The following is a 19,654-nucleotide window of genomic DNA, read 5'->3' as shown; positions in this document are numbered from 1 at the left end:
GTCACAATTTTTTTTTTCATTTGTTACATATGTAATGATTAAGTATTAGTGTATTTTTAATAAGTACTAGTAAAACTAATGACTAGTAGTAAAATAAATGAGTGCTTATGTAAAGAATAAGTGCCAACGGTTAATGGAATGGCTACTAGTCACTATTTGTATAAGGATGCTAAAACTTAATGAATAGTTACTATTGGAAAGGATGTTAGAAAAAAAGTACTATTAACATTAAAATTATTATTATCATGATTTATTGCCATAATCAGGCATTCTCAAACATTCTATAGGCCTACATGAGTATGATGCTGGAAAGATCATGGATTTTTTTTTTAAATGAATTAATTGATGTGAGAATTATTTATTATATAGACAAAATGTTGAAATATTTTTGAAGCAGCACTGACAGGACAAATGTATTGATTTCTCAGTTTTAAGTGCTGGAAATGGAGTGTGATGAAAACACCTACGCTATATTCTTGCAAAACTAGTTTTACTGGTTATATTTTGAGAATTAAAGTAAAGCGCTCAAGCTTTACTTGCTAGATACCAATGCTTCCCATATATAATTTGTGTGACTTTCATACATATGTTTACTATGTATGTGGTTTTGAGGGCTTTTTAATCCTAGCAACTTGATTACATTGAGAAAATGAATGACACAAAATATGTAGTTGATACTTTGTGTAAGACAACTGTACTTCCGATGTATTATTTTCACTGTTCTCACACACAAGAGCTTATTGTTGAGGTGTTTCATGATTAGCCCATGTGCGTTAAAAAGGTACAAATCATTGTGAAGAACAGAGATGAAGGCTTCCTGTGAAATGTAATGAACAGTGAAGGGCATTCAGCTGAGCCAGCACTCCGGTTCCCCATCTATTTTACGCCTCTGTGCAACTGAACACATCCGCATGATCAAATATTTAATAATGACTCCTCTGTCAGTAAAATCTCTGGTATTGATCCCCGCTTGTACACTAAATGAGTTTTTCAACATCCAGGGAGCCTTTTTTTTACACTCACACAAAGGCTGTTTTGAGCTATTCTGAATTAAAGCCGAATTTTTTTCCAGTAAACACTATGTACTTCTTGGGATGGATAATTGCTTACAACCGAAAGTATTCCACACTGCATTATGACCCAACACCCACATGTAATGCCGACTTACCTCAAGTATACTGTCTATAGTTAATATCAGTCCTCTGCTAGGCTAGTATAAAGAGATCTCTTGACATGTCTGGACATACATATTGTGAAACCATGTTACGCACAATACTCTGGGCCAATCAATTAGAAACAGCCTAAGGGACCTTTTGCACCAATCTCTTATGGACTGACCTCTTATCTCTCCCTACTCCCTTTATCCCCACTCCTTCCATCCTCTATGGACTAATCCCCCTAAAATCAATAATCTCCATATTTCCTTGGTGAAGTCTTATGCCATTAACCCATTTATGGCTCTGTGAAAGATTTCTGCGTGTGTGTGCATGTGTCAGGGTAATGGGGGTAGAATATAGGAGGTTAATAGGTCAGTGCATCCTCCCTTTTCCCCAGGGTCTTCATGCACCTATTTTATTTTATTTTTTCTAAGGAGGCACCATTGGCAGTCCTTGGGGTCTATAGAAAAGATATGGCCAAAGGGAAAAAAGAGAAAAGGCATGGCCAAAGGAAACAAAAAACTTTAGAAAGTGTGATGGGAAATAAGATAAAGACCAAATTTAGACATCTGATTGGGTGATTTCTGGATTTTTTGACTCAACTCATTTTGAATTTGATTGCATGATTAAATTTGATGAATTTGATCCATTGAACACATCCAGACTCTGGTGTGTGATGTAAAACAGTCGATAATGTTACATAGTCAACTGAGTGGCTGCCACATCTTTGGGTATCAAATATACAGTAATGAATCAGCTTTAAAGACTTGATAATCAGCTCTAACTGTTTGAATGGCTATTGTAATACGAGTGACCATTTGCTGAGTCATTGTTTAAGGGTGCACAGAGCCTGAACTTTTATTATGATTTATCAGCCTTTTCTGGCTGTTGCACCACCACAATTCACAATACTCTTGCTATTTTCATTGTTGCCACAGTGCCATTATTGATTATTGCTAAAAGATATTGATATCTAGAGTGCATCTGCAAGGCCTGGCTTCCTCTTCATGCCAGGCAGGATCAATAGACTGAGCAACAACCTTCAGTTGTCCTTCCTAGGAGAAACTGGTATGGATGCTGCTCAGGTCTTGGTGGATGACATCTATTTCTCTGATGTTTATAATTAGCACTCTGCCCTTTGGGGGTTTGGACTAACACAACTGATTCTTTAAGGACTTTGTAAGATGTTGGAAAATCAAGCTAAACTAACTGTGTTTTGCCACATGGTAGCTGGTTTATAACTGGACTAATCTGATTACTAAACTTGTTCAAGCTAGACATTCACGGCTTGACCAGCCACCATGTGCTACCAAAAAAAACAGGTTGACATCTTAAAATCGTGACCTACCAGCCCATGATCAGTTTGGACCAGCTAATGACTGGCTTTTACTGTTGTTGGGCAAATTTCTGTGTGAGAATTCCAGTCATTTCAATAAGAATCCACACAAATGGGAATTTCCCGATGCAGATTTCGCATAGAGTTCAAGTTGGTCATGCGAATTCACCATGTTGACCAACAGAAAGCTGCTTGGTTTGAAAGTGACCTTTGTGTAAGCTGTGTTTCATACATCGCTATACTACTGACAATACACAATGGACCTTTTTGCCCACTAAACTTTATTGCCAAAGAGGAAATGCATGCTTGGAAGACATGGATGGTACGGAGAGGACTGGTTTGGTCTAGGAAAGCCCGCTCCGGAAACATCCATTGACGTGTTTACACAAAGACCTCCTCCACTGCACCCAACCCTCTGTAGGCCACACACTCAAGCAGGTGGTCAGACCCCACAGACGTGTGTGTTTGGATACTTCCTCTCTGCAGTGACTGTTAACGGTCCTTTTTTTGTGCCACAGGAGACCGCAGCTGAATGTATCATCTCGACAGATCCACCTTTAACTCAAATGTACTTCTGTACTATATTTATCCTGAAACAAACCCTACATTTCATCCTACAATGTAAAGTTAATACTTTGGCTCATAACTTATAATGCTACATTAAAGGGTAATAGTTTAACCAAAAATGACAACAAAATCGTCAAATTACTTTCTTTCTTCTGTGGAACATAAAAGAACCAATTTAAACTTTCAACGTTTTTTTGTCCATACAATGAAAGTCTCTGGTGTGCAAGAAACAGTTGAAACATTCTTCAAAATATATTTCTTCCACAGAAGAATGCAGGTTTGGGATGACATTAAGGTGACAATCTTTCTCTTTAAGGCCATTATAGTCTGTTGGAGGTGTAGTGCTGGTTCAGGGATCTGCTCCTCCATGTGTGAGACTCTGACGTCAGCAGCCGTCCCCTAATCAAGCTGGCCAAACAGACAGCGGGCTAACTGAAAGAGCGCCTCTGTTTGTCCTGCATGCTCTGTGCTCCCCCCTCTTTCCTATTTTAGAGTGACGAACTACCCTCGCTTCACTCTTCTGTGTTTCTCTTTGGAGACGCAAAACTTTCTTTCTTTTTGTTTTTGACATTCACGCTGTGCCTTGAAGATGTTATGACACGAGGACACCCGCCCACTGCAGCTGTTGAGTTGAGGAGCAGGGCATCCTGGGAAAGAAACACAAACTGGCAGGAGTTTCTGGCACAGACCTGGTGCTGTTAATGTATAACTGTAGAACCACAGAGCTTTGAGATGTTATTTCCCCCACACCCTCTACAACGAGCCAAAATCTTGCGCTATGCAGGTTAAAATTGAGGTTTAATGTTTTGTTGTTGTTTTTGTTGGAGAGATATGGGCAAAATAAACTGATTTTACATAATGCTAAATTTGTTTTCCCCTTATGTTTTCACTTTTTAGTCTTAAAGTTTGCCAGCAACACATAATAACTTACAGACAAACTGTATAAACATAAAAACGGGTTCGACTGATACCTTGAAATTCAATATAAATAGTTGAAGTGGAAGTGTTTCACATAACAAACCACTCGAGAGAGAGAGAGGAAAAAAAAGGTAAATTAATATTTTGTTTTGTTTGGGTAGTCCTGCCTGTCCCTAAAAGTCCATATAGGGTAGAACCAAAGAAAAAAACAAAAACGCACACAGGCGAACATCTGCTCCAGAAGCCTATGGTTGGCAGAGCAGTGGCATTTCCGCCCTCTTACTCAACCCTGTCTCTTGGGACACAGGAACGGAAGTGAGCCACGGAACAAACCCATCACGGCATCTCCTGCCTGGATGATTCATCCCGCTCCTCATCCCAGAATGCTCTTGCCAGAGGTCCCGCTCACACGCCATACCTTTCTCAGCTTTCCTATATGACTTAAACCCTGATCAAGCCCCACTTGGATATAGAGTGCTGCAGGGATGACATATTTTTGTTGGCCAAAACCCAGTAACCAGTTTGTATTTTTAGCACTTCCGGTTCTATCGTCCTGAAGTCAATGGTTTTTTGAATGGGTAATTGGTTAAATGCCTGAAATGGAGTCTGTGGTTTTTAACACAATATATTTCTAGTGATTTTTTTAAAATGCTTTTTCTTGTCTTGAAAAAGGGGGTTGCTAACAAGTGGCTAAATGGGACTACAGAGGTTATCAGGGACATTAAATGTCGTCACCGAACAGGAAACCTAATCTCACTCGTGTTTATAATTGCTCTCTTTCAAACTTGCAGGGAAAATGTTTTTAAAAAAAGACTGAAAGAGCTTAGTGATTGTGACACTGAAGTATGGTCTTTTTGTAGCCTATGTATAGCTATATACATCTGGTGATTATAATTAGGCTTCAAAATTCATCAATGTTGTGTTCATTTGTGAAGATTGAACCAAATGGTCACAGAGATCCAAAATCCAAATAATAATCCAAAAGCCAATGTAAGTAATTCGATTAGGGTTTTTGTCGTGTGAACCAGGGAGCCGGTTTGGCCAACAAAATTATGGCATCACCCCATTGTGTGAAAAATAACTAACTTTAAGCATTGTAAACTCTTAACATATGTCTTGTGAAGTGGCTTGCTGTGAATGGCATGCCACCAAAGAAGAATTTAGATGTGTCATTTTCTGAAATTCATCTGAATTTGAATTCTGGTCTGTGCTTTTGTGCCTAAAGCCCCACGGGTTAAAAGAAGAAGCATGCAGCACTCAGAGGAAGAGAAAGTGTGTGAGAGAGAAAGAGAGGTTTAATGACAGCTCTCTATCTTGCATGCTGAGCCTGTCCAACATTTATGGTGCCTCTCCACCCTGATTAAACATTAAGCAAATCTCATTATACACACCCCTTTTGGTCTGTAACACACGTTTTTCACCCTTCTTTCTCACCTCTATCCTCCTGCTCTTTTATTTCCACTCTTCCTCTGGCAGAGACCTCAGCCGTCCATCTTATTTGGCCATCACTGTGAATGCATGTGTGTACTAAACTTAGCAGCTCTAGTTGTAAATTGTGGCATGCTAATTGTGAAGCATCTTGCCGCTGACCTGGGTGACGTTTCATAGATTTAGCTCCAAACCTGTCAGAATGTGATAATATTTCAAATGTTTTTCTTGCAGCAGTGATTGTTACATTCAGATAGTTTTCAGTGATAGATTTGGCTGCATTTGGTGATCTTTTAACCATTTTTCAGTTTACCCTATTCTTGCTGCTGAAAATTCAGCTTTGCCATTACAGGAATAAATTACATTTTTAAATATATTCAAATAGAAAACAGTTATTTTAAATTGCAATAACATTTCATAATATTAACTTAAGTTTTGTTCCAATAAATGCAGCCTTGGTGAGTATAAGAAACAATGTGAAATCTAATTTAAACCTGAAATAGAAAAAAACCCTAAAAAATTGTATTTGCTTTTCATTGAAATGTTTGGCGTTTCTTTGAAAGTATTTGTGTAAGAAAAGATTGTTGATGTTTTCCCTGTTTAGCTTCATGACCCTCAGAGCCCCTGGTTCGGCACTGAACGTTCCTCCGAGGCTGTGCCAAAGCCCAGAAACATGATACCACAGTGCGGCACGACACACGCTCTCTCTCTCTCTCTCTCTCACACACACACACACACACACACACACACACACACACAGACAGAGGTGCGTTTCTGTGAAATAGGTCAAGGTGAGGGGGAGCTAGAGTTACAGCTGATGTGAAGTGTCAGACTGAGTCAGTTTACAGCTAGGATCGATTTTGATAAACCTCACTGAGTCACTGGACCAAAGGGCAGAATCAGAGCCAAAGCATACCAGTCGTTAACGGGAACCCGCAGCCTAGCCGAGCGTGGCACCGCAGCCCGGGGCTGCCGGTGGGTGGTTGACAGGGGTCAGATGGTCATCTCAGTGGGTAGAAATACATGGTTGTATAAATGAGTCTCCTTGTAATTTTCCTGGAAATCAACTTTAACTAGAATCCGCTCATAAACAGTATTTATTGCAAATTGCGGGCTGCTCGCTGCCTGTATGTCGAAACACTGCAGTTATTGACTACAGCACCATTCACAAGAAAATTGCTGGCAAAATGGTAGGAGCAAACTAATCCTTCAGGACACTTTTGTACATTTATTTGTAGCCATCACCTCCCAGAAGGTATCGGAGGCTTCGCTCTGTGTGTGTTTTAGGTTAATAGTATTGACAGAGGCAACATAGTTCAAAGTAGGAAATGTTTCCCTCTATGTATTTTTCTATTCGTCCCTTCCTCTCGTATGCCATTAAAGGGATAGTTCACTCAAAAATGTAAATTCTGTCATTATTTATTCATCCTCACGTCGCTCCCAAACCTGTATGACATTTTTTCGTCTGTGGAACACAAAATATATTTTGAAAAAAGATTTTTGTCAATATACAATTAAAAATCAGTGGAAATTCAGTCTTTCTTTAAAATATCTTCTCTGTGTTCCACAGAAGAAAGAAAGTCAACAGTTTTGGAACAACAAAGTTTTCATTTTAGGGTGAACTCTCCCTTTATTCAGGTTTACAAGCTTGTCAAGTAGCACAGAGAGGAAACTAAAGCTGACATCAGATCCGTTTGCATGGAAGGACAGTGTGTATTTACTGTCCGCTGGGTGTGAAGGGTCTGAGGGCTGGCTGCGGGACAGAGTTGGTCCAGAGGGGCTGGGTGGAGCAGAACTGGGTTGGTATTTCGTGTAGACGAATTGTGCACAAAAGCACTCTGTGTCTTTGTCAGTTCTGAGAACGGCCCTCGTTTTGAATGTTATGATCTGCCTGCAACAGTTGTGTGTGTGTGTGTGTGTTTGAATCCACTGCCAATTACTACAGAAGAGGTGCTGTTTCTAATGCACTTGTTCAAAGAGGTATGTATGTGTGTGCGTGTGTGTGCACGCTCATGACCTAGTGACTAAATTACTAAAGAATGTTAGCCAAATAAATTGGAAAAGCTCAAACGCAAAAAGGTTTGTAAAGAAACTAACAATGTTACATTTTACCGGAATGAATGAACATCTGCACATCATTCATTCATTTTACCGGAAGATCCAGTTATAAACTTTTGTTGAAGAGCTCAAAAGTAAATAAAAAAATGAAACATGCTTAGATGAATTGTTCACAATAAGATCAATAACATACATTTAGAAAATAGTTAAAGTGAAGTTTAATTTCATCCATTCATCCATTCTGCAAACCGCTTATCCTCAGTGTGGTCGCGGGTTTTCATTTCATGGCGACTTTGCCTTTTATTTAAAAGTTTTATGTCAGGGTTCAGGAACTGGTTAGAGAAAGTAACTAGATTTTAACTCTACATTTTAAGGAGTTCTAGGCAATTATGGCACATTGCAATACAGTTGCTAGAGTGTGTTTGTAGCAAAATTGTGTGCAGTTACAGTTCTGGGTGTGTTTTTTCGTAGCATGTTTCGTATGCAGTTGCTAGGGTGTTATGAGTGTGTTTTTAGTGCATTGTTGTGCAGTCACTAGAGTGTTTTGGGTAGTTTCAGTATGTGTCTTTGCAGTTGCTAGGGTGCTCTGACTCTTCTAATGGCAATTTTACCAGGTGAAAGTTGTAAGTCTACTTGGAATGGAAATAGCATACGTCTCCTCGAAAAGCTGCATAATTTGACATATCATATGCTTGTGTACCTAAGGGTTTGTTCAAATACCTAACCTTAAGCGTGAGCAGTAATAGGGATGCTTGCCTTGTCTAGCTTAATTCAAGAACAATAGAGGTCAATGGGAAGTCCAAATTTAGACTGCTAGATAATTGTGTGTGTATGTGTGGTAGTTTCAGAACGTTACACTACAGTATATCATGTAGCAAAGAGGAAGTGTGGTCAGTTTTGCACCACTCAGCTTTAGATCAACAGATCCCTGGAGATTTTCTCCAACCAAGGGAGATTTTGAGTCCAGGAAATGACCTTATGACTCACAGCACTAGATTAGGCATTTATACAGTTGTTTGACAATTACCAACTAATTGCATGACTAAATATATCATTAATTCATCATTTAGTTTCAGACTGATGAAACACTATACAGCCAGCCGTCTTCCAGTATGACCAATTGATACATTTTCTTTTGGTTAGCTGCGTTGAGCCACATCAGAGGGTTTCCAGGTCATTCAGGTTGACCTTTCCTGGACCCCTGCCGCAGTCCAGAGCTCTTTTCTGGTTCCGTCTTCCCCTCTTTAATATGAGCCTTGAGACTGAGAAGGGGAAGCCAGACCTGAGGAATGCACAAAAGAATCCGGACGTCCCGTCGAACCCTAGCCTATCAATCATCTGCGCAGGTGTCAACAGATTTTGAGTCCACTGCATTTTTTAGCACATTGTGAATGGTTTGTGCAACCAGTGGATAACAATGAATATTTTGGTATAATACTAAACACTCTGAAATTTTGGTACCATGGCAACTCAAAACTTAAGTAGCAAATTAAACCATATGATGTTTGTTGAACATATCGAAACAGAGGAAGTGAAAGAGACACAATGTTCTCTACGTACTGCACATTCTTCGAGAATATGTAGCAGAGTTTACTGGAAAGAAAGCATGAGATCAATACCTGCCAGATGCCCATGTGTTCTGTCCTTTCTCCTTTACAGGGGCAACTAGAGGTCACTCTGTCTCAGCCCACTCGCACAGCCAACGGCACACCCTGGTGAGTTCAGACATTAATGATGTTTAATAGGAGTGTGAGTGTGTGTGTGTGTGTGTGTGTGCGTGCGTGTGCGTGCGCACATGTGTGTCTGTCTTACATCTCCTTCACGAATCTGGACTGAGAGAGGTTTGAATACACATAGATTTGTCAGTCCGTACAGCACATACCCTTACAAAAACCTATTGTGACGTTGCAGTGACAGTGGAATCAGATTGTAATACCATGGTATTTTGATATAAAAGCGTATAGAAAGTGTCTCTTATGCTCACCATGGCTACATTTATTTGATCAAAAATAAAGCAAAACAGTATATTGTGAAATAATATTAGAATTTCAAAGAAATATTTTTGAATATATTTTAAAGTGTAATTTATTTCTGTCATGTCAAAGCTGAATTTTCAGCATCATTACTCCAGTCTTCAGTGTCACATGATCCTTCAGAAATCAGTCTGATGTGATGATTTGCTGCTCAAGAAACATTTCTTATTATTATCAGTGTTGTGTAGTTTTTTTTTTTTTTTGATGAAGAGAAGGTTGAAAAGAAGAGCATTTTTTTTTATATATATACACAGCAGGTTATACAGCCACTTGTAAGGTAATGGTATGTGGGCCAGCCTGACTGTGTCATTTTGGGTGTGTCAGCACAAAGAATCAAACACACAGAAAATGTTTTTACTGTGCATTTAATCACTACAAATGAGCAGTTATTTTATTGTATTGCCAAGATTGTGTGCGTGTGTGTGTGTTAGCAGGTTGAGATTTGCATGAAACCTTCAGCCAGACGGTGACTCAGTCTTTTTTATCGCGTGGAGAGGTCGCTCAGTCCCATCACAGATTAGACACATACGTCCTGTCATCCTGAGTGCTTTCAGTCTCGCTCAGTTGGCTGGATGTGGAATGTCTTGGGTGTCTGGATGTCTTGGCAGTATTCTTGAGAAAACCGTATTATTTTTAGCAGAGGTCAGAAAGACTTACTCCATCATACTGTCCTCAATCACCAGATCTGAAAGAATGTATTGTCTTTGTATCTCTCTCTTGGTTTATTTCCTCTCCCTGCCTTTTTTAAATCTCAACTAAAGAACATTTTGTTCATGTTTGGTTGTAGGTTTCAGGTCTTTCTCCTCTTGGCCAGCTGTTCTGTACTGTCAGTCCATTTAAGGGGTCAACCTGACAGGTCACAGCTTGGTGTTAATGTGTTTCCCACGCTTCAAAAGCTGAGTGCCTGGACTTTCATGGTTTCTATATTGAAATCTGTGTTGTTTTTGTTGTTGTTTTTGACTATTCTCTCTCTCTCTCACACTCTCTCTCACACACACACACACACACACACACACACACACACACACACACACACACACACACACACACACACACACACACACACACACACACACACACACACACACACACACACAAACAGGCACGCACGCACTCTGGTTCGCTATTTTTTTGGGGGACTCTCCATAGACGTAATGGTTTTCATACTGTACAAACTTATATTCTATCCCCTTACACTAACCCTACCCATAAACCTACCCATCACAGAAAACTGTCTGCATTTTTACATTAAAATTTTAAAAAAAAATGTAATTATGTATGATTGATGTTTCCTCATGGGGACCTCAATTTAGGTCCCTACAGTGACACAAGTCCCCATGAGTCAGTGTGCATTCAGGTTGAAGTCCCCACCGGTATAGAAAAACATTACACACACACACACACACACACACACACACACACACACACACACACACACACACACACACACACACACACACACACACACACACACACACACACACACACTTAATTTGCTGTCTAAATGGTAGCATATCATAGACTTTTATTGTTTTTGTAAAGCTAATTATAATGAAACTAACCCAAATATATAAATATGCAATTAGTAGGAACTCTGAAAGAATGCTTTTTAGAATGAACAAAAAAATATATTTTTTAGTTTTTTATGAATTATTTTTCCAAATGAGGACATTCCTGAATGTCCTCCATTTTCTTTACTTTTAGGGATAATTTTGCCTTCAAAAATGGCAGTATACACCCGTACAGTATATAAATGTGGTCAATGTGTGTGCAAGCCTTCCAGCAAGGGCATAGCTTATTTAGTTACTAACTAAGCAACACTGCATTTTAATTGGATTAAAATCAATCACCTATTGACCACAGTTCAACACGCCACATAAATGCACTATAGAGAATAGTGTGTTATAGAGATTGTTACACACTAAACAAACTTTAATTAAATAAAATTGTAAACAAGGAGTGAAGAACCTACTGAGTTCTTTGTGACAGTGGGGAGATAGCAGTTATAACAGTGACAAACCAATGATTTATTTAAACTTAGTGTGTACGTGTGAGTACAATGGGTAACTGGGTTATATTAGCTTTTATCATTATTGTGTTAACCATTGATTAATCAAGCTATTGATGTCTGTTACTGTAAGTCATTTGGAGTTGGCAGTATAAGTTTTACACACACACACACACACACACACACACACACACACACACACACACACACACACACACACACACACACACTCAAAAAAATCCCCTTGATTCAGTGGACGTTTATGGAGGGGAGCATAAAATATGTTTCCCTTCTTTTCTACCTTTCCTCCATCCCTCCATTTCTTTTATCAGTTTCCTGTCAGTGTGGGCCACACAGATGGTTTAGGTTAGTAAGCCTAGGCCACAGAGAGCTTCAGAGAGGGAGGGATACACACACAGTGCTACATTGCCTTCATATTAACCGTTTTGCCTGGCAGTATTACCAACCCCAGAGTTTCCAGTTCCATGACGCTATTCCACTGAAAACGTACAAAACATTTGAGTACAAGTCTTAAACCATAAGATATTTTCATACGGCCCCCCTCACGCATAAAAAAAAAACATGTTATCCTTAAATCCGCAAATCACATTTTCCTCTTTTATATTTTGTCTTTCAATATTATTTCTTTTTTTCTTTTTTCTTTTTTTTTTAGATTATTCACATGCTCCACAACTTTTTTTTTTTTTTTTGCCTTTTTATTATGATCGGACAGTTGAAGCAGAGGTCATACAGGAGAGGGAAACAGGATGGGAAAAAAAAACTCAATCTTTAACTCTGATTGTCTGAAGCACAAAGCATGTTTCTGACATAAAATTATTTAAAAAAATATTAAATCAGCATTAATCATTTATTTTTAGTCTTTAGACAGTACAGTTTGGGGTTGGTAATATTTAATTTATTTTATCTCTTCTGTCTCTTCTGCCCACAAGGCTGCATTTATTTGATAAAAAAAAAAAGTAAAAGTGGATACAGTAAAAACAGTAATATTATGAAATATTATTTTGCTTTAAAATAAGTGTTTTCTGTTTTAATATATTTTAAAATGTCATTTATTCCTGTCATATCAAAGCTGAATTTTCAGCATCATTACACCAGTCTTCAGTGTCACATGATCCTACAGAAATCATTTTAATATGCTGATTTGCTCAAGAAACATTTATCATTATTATCAATGTTGAAAACCCTTTTTGTTGTTAATTGGAACATTGATTAAAGAATAGAAAGGTCAAAAGTACAGCATTTATTTGAAATAGAAATCTTTTGTAACATTACAAATGTCTTTACTTTCACTTTTGATCATTTTTTAATGCATTCTTGTTGAATAACATTATAAACTTCTTACTGACCCCAAACTATTAAAATAATTAATAAATAATAATTTTAATTGTGCTTATAAAAGTAGAACTGGCCCCCAGGTCATTTGAGTTCAAGTTTGTATTCGTGGCATGAGTCGAGAGTGTTTTTTTTTTTATAACATGCTGGACTGCAGAGGTTTTTTTGGGGTGATTTTGCTGTCACTTCCATAGACGAGCACTACAGTATTTGCTTATTTTCCTTTCTCCCCTCATCAAATCAGTCAATCTTTCAGCAAAAAACAGCTACATTCTTAACAGCACTTTCCACTTTCATTTCCAAATAATCCATCCTGTTCTCTCTTGCTCTCTCTCAATTTCTTTAATCCATTTTATAATGAGTTGAATTGAGGTCTATGACTCTATGACACCCTTATCCATGTGTTAGTAAAGTCAACATCCCACTTGATTGACAGTTCGGTTTGATATTTTGTCTAGGCCCCTTTATCTTATATTTTCATTTATTTGTATTTCTCTCTTGCTTTTTCTCCCTCAAGTCTTCCATGCCTAGATTTGGAGAAAGGCATATTCATTTTCCTCTCCTCCTTCTATTATTCCTGCCGTTTAATCCCGTGTGACAAATTGTTTCCTGTTCTGCTCTCCCTCTTACAGGAAGTCGACTCGTAGGCCCCTCTTGGGGGCCACTGTTGTGGACTCTGGGAAAAGAGTGGGCTGTGGTGGGTAGGTTTGGGATGGGTTTGATTGGACAGCTGCTGTGGAAACCTTGGAGACCCCCAGCCCCTCCAACACACACACACACACACACACACACACACACACACACACACACACACACACACACACACACACACACACACACACACACACACACACACACACACACACACACACACACACACACACACACACACACACACACACACACACACACACACACACACACCCCTCACCCCCCTACAGATCCTCTACAGCAGTCCAAACCTGCGTTCCAGCTGTGACTATTGAATAAACCTCTACTTTACAGTTTCCAGACTTAAACTTCAAACGCCTCCAACATCTAACACATACTCACTCACACAATCACAGCACAAATCTGACTATGAATTTCAGTCTTCCATAGGAAAGAAAATGACAAATGAATTTTTCTTCACAGCAACAAGATTAAATAGAGAGAAAATGGAAAAGAGAGATTTTTTTTCCTCCTCCAAATAATAGATCTCAGGAATAGCTATATTTTCATCTTTGAAGTTGAGAGTTACATTTAATAAAAAATTGTGATAAAGTTCTGAGGAAATTGGCTCAGTAAAAAAAAATATTGTGGTGGCATTCACTGGAAAAGCCTCTGTGGCTCTTTTATTACGTGTAATAAATTAATTACAATTTACAGTGCGACAAGTGCTTTTACGCTTTGCCAAGTTTTATCTGTGATCATTGGTAAATACTTTACGTTAGGGAGCTAGGGGCCAATAATTTTGATAGGAAAATGTAAGACTTTGAGACAGTCACTTGACTTTGAGACTGAATATAAAATTAAAAATGTATCCACCTCTAGTGAGCATATCCTTTTCTCCCCTGTGCATTATGTATTTTATTCATGTGCTAATTCACGTTAATTTTATACTTCTGTAAAATTACATTTTTATTTCTCCAAATGAATTTAAGGAGAAATATCTGGGATAAAGTTAATATGAAACTCCATAAGTCTCTTGAGCAATCAAAGATCAGTGTCTAAACAATAAAATATTAATTTGGGCAAACATATCCACACAACAGATACATCATGATACATATTAATCGTTTAAAAATGATCACGTCGTCGTCATTTAAAAACATCTGTTCAGTCAGAATGGCAGCGTCTCATTCCTTTTTCTATAGAGGAAATATTACTTTCTTCTTCCTCATTCAGCTGAAAGGATGGCCGAGTCAGAGCGCATGGGTTTGGTCTAGTGCCATGCTGATGTCACTGTTTGATCCATTATATAGGATAAGATATGCACACAGTCAAACCACGCCAAACCCTGTGCTTTATCAGTGCCTTCGCGTGTAGGTGTGGCATTTCAAGTTTAGACACAGTAACTGCAGAGAGACGTGTGTGTGTGTGTGTGTGTGTGTGTGTGCGCGCGCACTACTGCTATATAGCTATACTTTGAGAGGTTTGAACGAGACGTGACCCGCCTCGTGTCGATCGGGAGCTGGTATTGTTAGGTAATCAACGACATGTAATTGTGTTGTGTCATCTGGCTCCGAGGGTCCAAGGTGCTCAGATTGATCTAGAGTGGCTCATTCACTCAAAAGGGCATCACTGTTTAGACAGCCAAAACCCAACCGTAACCCTTACTTCCTGCCTTTCTTGCTTTCTTTACTCGCTAACTATATTTTCCCAGAGAAAAGGGCAGATAGGCTAACATGGTTCAAATAATCATGCCTGCACTTTAAACAAAAACGGTTCTTCAGCCACTTAGAAACCATTCTGTTATCTAGAGCCATTCTTCACTATAGAGGTGTCTAGGTGCGTCCATCCATCCATCCATCCATCCATCCATCCATCCATCCATCCATCCATCCATCCATCCATCCATCCATCCATCCATCCATCCATCCATCCATCCATCCATCCATCCATCCATCCATCCATCCATCCATCCATCCATCCATCCATCCATCCATCCATCCATCCATCCATCCATCCATCCATCCATCCATCCATCCATCCATCCATCCATCCATCCATCCATCCATCCATCATTATTGAACAAAGTACTCAGTATAATCAGATACGCCACTGTGCCACATGTGCATGCTGTTGGAAACAGGCCTTAGATTATGAGTTCCTATTTTGTAATGCACGCTGTATGTTGGGTATTACGGTCTCCTGTACTGTCATGTCCTGTACAGAGCTAAGAGATAATCCGATGAGTCAGTGTTTCATATCTCTCTATAACTTTTAAGTGAAATGCTGCGTGCTCCGACTCCGATCTGGTTTTTCAGTTTAGCACCAAAATATCTATCCTTTTAGGTCACCATCACAAACTTCTCTGAACCCCATATTCATAAAAACTTTTTTAGTTTTACTGTTAGTCTAGACAGATAGTAAAACAGATCTAGCCCCTGAGACATGAGTCATAAAGCTCATTTCCACTTTTACACCTCATATCCATAAGATATCTTACTGCCCTCTAAAGTCTCTATATAGCAGAGCATGTTTATCTGTATCTGCGTGCTAGTCTCATTCCAGAGCTCGGCTCATTTTATCTGTGTGTGTATGTGTGTATTAATGCTGTCTAGATTAGGATGAGGGTTATTCTCATGCCTGAGGGACAGAGAATGTTTTTTGTTAAAACCGGATTGTTGATCTTGATTCTGCTCTGATCCATAAACCGGTTCTGGCAGGTTCTGACCGGCTGATTCCAGCCCTCACAGCTCCTGCGAATGGAGGCTTCCTCTTTTTGTGCTGCCTGCCTCTCTCTCTCTCTCTCTCTCACTCACTCTCTCCCTCTTTCGGATGGATGTCTGTAAACTCTTGACTCTGTCTGAGCTTTAACTTAAATTAGAGAGTGATGCAAATCCGCAGGGATCTACCACTGCATCTCCATTACACACATACACTTGTAAACAGACCTGTAAATAAATGTACAGAACATCGACATGGTTCAAGATATTCAAAGAACACAAAAATACTCCAAAGCACAGCTATCGTCTGTTATCTGTCATATCATGATATTATCTGTCATATCAAACAATTTCATCAGCTTGTTAGTATCGGCTTATTGATATAATCAATATTTTGATATCAGTATGTTATTAAAGAAGACAGAATGAGAGTGTTTAACTTGGTGATGTGTGTGCATAAAGTATGATTGTGTGTGAGATCGATCAGATCATTTGCTCTCCTATCAGATCCTATATGTGCACCGGGCCAGTATCCGTCCATCCGATCAGTGATTATATGATCTCTGGTTACAAACCATATTTTTCCAGGGCATCAGCAAGAGGAAATGAGTTTTCAGGACTCTCAATTTCATTGACTTAACAAATGGCTAATTTGGGTGAGAAACTAGCAAGTCCAAATAATAAGTGTCAAGTGAAGCTCTCTCTCCAGATAACAGGAGTTTCAGGAATGTCTCGTTTGAATAGCCGACTCACTGCCACATTCAATTCCTCCAATACAGCCCAATGTGTGTGTGTGTGTGTGTGTGTGTGTGTGTGTGTGTGTGTGTTTTAGTCTGTTTGAGTGCCAGTGTTATCAGAGTGATTATCTATCCGTCACTGTCTGCTTCAAGGTGCTTGTGCTCCCAGGATTCCTCAAATAATCTATCAGTTGTTAGCTACTGACGTCCTCTGACTAATCTTTTACCTGCTCATTACAAGTTGTTATTCTGCACTTAACAAGAGTCTTTTAGTCCAAAAGTACAGTAGACGCTTGTGGCCTTGATTTTTATCCATAGTGATTTCTATCCTTTAACCACTACACCACAAAACATTTTACATGGCAGTACCATGGTACTTTAAACCATACCATGATACTGAAAGATTATTCATTAAACATGGTACCACATCCAAAAAAATAAATCCAAAAACACTGTCCATGGCCCAATGATGAGGAATGTCCCACTAAGGTCCTTTATATTGGAACCACCACCAATAATATTTTTTGTCCTAAGCCCTGTGAATTTTAATGACAACTATTTTCTTGCCCCTAGACCTCTCTTGTTCTCCTCGTCTCTTCCTAGTTTTCTCTTAGCGTGCGAGTGTCCTTGGCGTCTCTTAGTCACGTTTATTTTCAGTCTTTTCCCTGGCTGCCAGACCGATAAAGCTCTGCTTGCCTGGCCATGGTGGTGGAGGGTGGAGGGATGTGCGTGTGTGTTGTGTTTGTGTGTGAGATGTGAAATGTCTGCATATGCGAAGTGGTTTCATGCTATGTTGGGGTCTGTTTTAGCAGCAGAATTATGATGTTGACCCCAACTTCCCTCAAGGGATAGTGTGCATACATTATATATATATATATATATATATATATATATGTATGTGTGTGTGTGTGTGTGTGTGTGTGTTTTGGGGGCCAGGGGAGGGGGTCGTACAGTACTTACTGGGTTACAGTAGGCACATTGCTGACGTCTATGTTGTGTTCCATGTTGTTCAGTCTGTCAGGAGTTCCCGAGGAGAAGAGAAGTCTCATCATGCAGAAGGGTAAGATGACGATGGACGAAGACCCAGAGGTGCTCGTAAAGGGTGAGAGAAATTCTGCTAATTAATAATTCTCTTGCACCATAGTTGTCATTATGGCTATAAGAGCAAATGTATTTTTTGCATGCATTGGTGCGTTCGTGGGTATTAACAATATCCATTATTAACAACAATAAGATTGTGAAGATTGCAATTTCGAAGATAGCGAGAAAATCGAAGATTTGAAGATAGCGTGAAGATTAAAATTTCTAAGATTGAATTGGTTTTAACTTTATGACATTCTGGTAACTTTATCTGCAGTGAGTTAATCTCATATCTGTCTCACAACTATCTCCCTATAAACCAGAGTGTAGCAGGCTAAACAAACACACACACACACACACACACACACACACACACACACACACACACACACACACACACACACACACACACACACACACACACACACACACACACACACACACACACACACACACACACACACACACACACACTTATCAATCTAATTGGGGACATACCATAGATTTTAATTGAAAGAAGAACAAATTTTTAAGTATTTTAAACATAATCATTATTGGTAATTATCAGGTTTACAGATATTACCATCCGAAAGTCTGGGTCGGTAAGATTTTGTAATGTTTTTGAAAGAAGTCTCTTATGCTCATTAAGGCTGCATTTATTTAACCAAAAATACAGTAAAACAGCAATTTTATAAAAATATCATTATATTAAATATCATTGTTTTAAAGAAATATTATTACAATTTAAAATAACTGCTTTCTGTGTAAATATAATATATACATGTGATGGTAATCTGAATTTTCAGTGTCACATGATCCTTCAGAAATCATTCTGATATGATGATTTGCTGCTCAAGAAACATTTCTTATTATTATCATCAATTTTGAAATATAATCGGTTATTGAACACTAATAATCATTATTGTTTTTTGTTGTGGAAAAAATATTGATCAATCTGACACAAACCCTACCATCAAAACAATTAAAAGATATTTACATTAAAAAAATGCATATTTTTAAATCATTTTTCAAAGTAAGAGTACCCAAATGATGTTTTTGTCATCTTTAGCTCACTTTTGTGTACAGTTTTGTCCCCAATCTATAGGTAAGTCCACACACACATACATCAGTTATAGCTTGCAGTATTATCAGTGACACACAGATTGGCAGACACACTGCACACCAATTGAGACAGTTAGACATTGTTAACCAACACCTAAGTTGCTGTCCACAGGTTTAAGTGTGTGTGTGTGTGTGTGTGTGTGTGTGTGTGTGTGTGTGTGTGTGTGTGTGTTATTCAGAGTTGTCTGTGATCTCAGGGTGTGTAAATGTGAGCACTGTGCAGTATTTGCTGCACTGGAGTGGTAATAATACTCAATCACATGTAATGAGTAATAATAAGCAGGGCAGAGTAATATTAGTGTAGAGGGGTCCAAATACTCCGCCAGCCTGTCTCATGCTGGCCCGTGGAGCTGCTAAATAAGACAGTCTTCCCCCAGTCTGTCTGTCTGTCTGGCTGGCTGACTCACACACACACACACACACACACACACACACACACACACACACACACACACACACACACACACACACACACACACACACACA

At 38.9% G+C, this 19,654-nt stretch overlaps 1 protein-coding gene across 2 annotated transcripts in view; it reads left to right on the top strand.

Annotated features, from left to right (window-relative positions):
• plekhh3 (pleckstrin homology, MyTH4 and FERM domain containing H3) overlaps positions 1 to 19,654 on the top strand; it is a 37,977-nt gene that overhangs the window by 1,042 nt on the left and 17,281 nt on the right. The window contains exons 1-3 of one of the 2 annotated variants that reach the window (XM_081370118.1): positions 8,840 to 8,858; positions 9,124 to 9,179; positions 17,980 to 18,068. In XM_081370118.1, the coding sequence (XP_081226244.1) occupies positions 8,856 to 8,858; positions 9,124 to 9,179; positions 17,980 to 18,068 (148 nt within the window). In that variant the 5' untranslated portion in view covers positions 8,840 to 8,855. Of the gene's footprint in view, positions 1 to 8,839; positions 8,859 to 9,123; positions 9,180 to 17,979; positions 18,069 to 19,654 lie in introns of those variants that run through there. The other variant, XM_081370117.1, reaches the window with a different exon arrangement.

This window comes from Scardinius erythrophthalmus, assembly GCF_964197995.2.
Source record: "Scardinius erythrophthalmus genome assembly, chromosome: 1".
Lineage (NCBI taxonomy): Eukaryota > Metazoa > Chordata > Actinopteri > Cypriniformes > Leuciscidae > Scardinius > Scardinius erythrophthalmus.
Note: the sequence above shows the minus strand (reverse complement) of the source record. Positions and strands in the feature narration are given on the sequence as shown.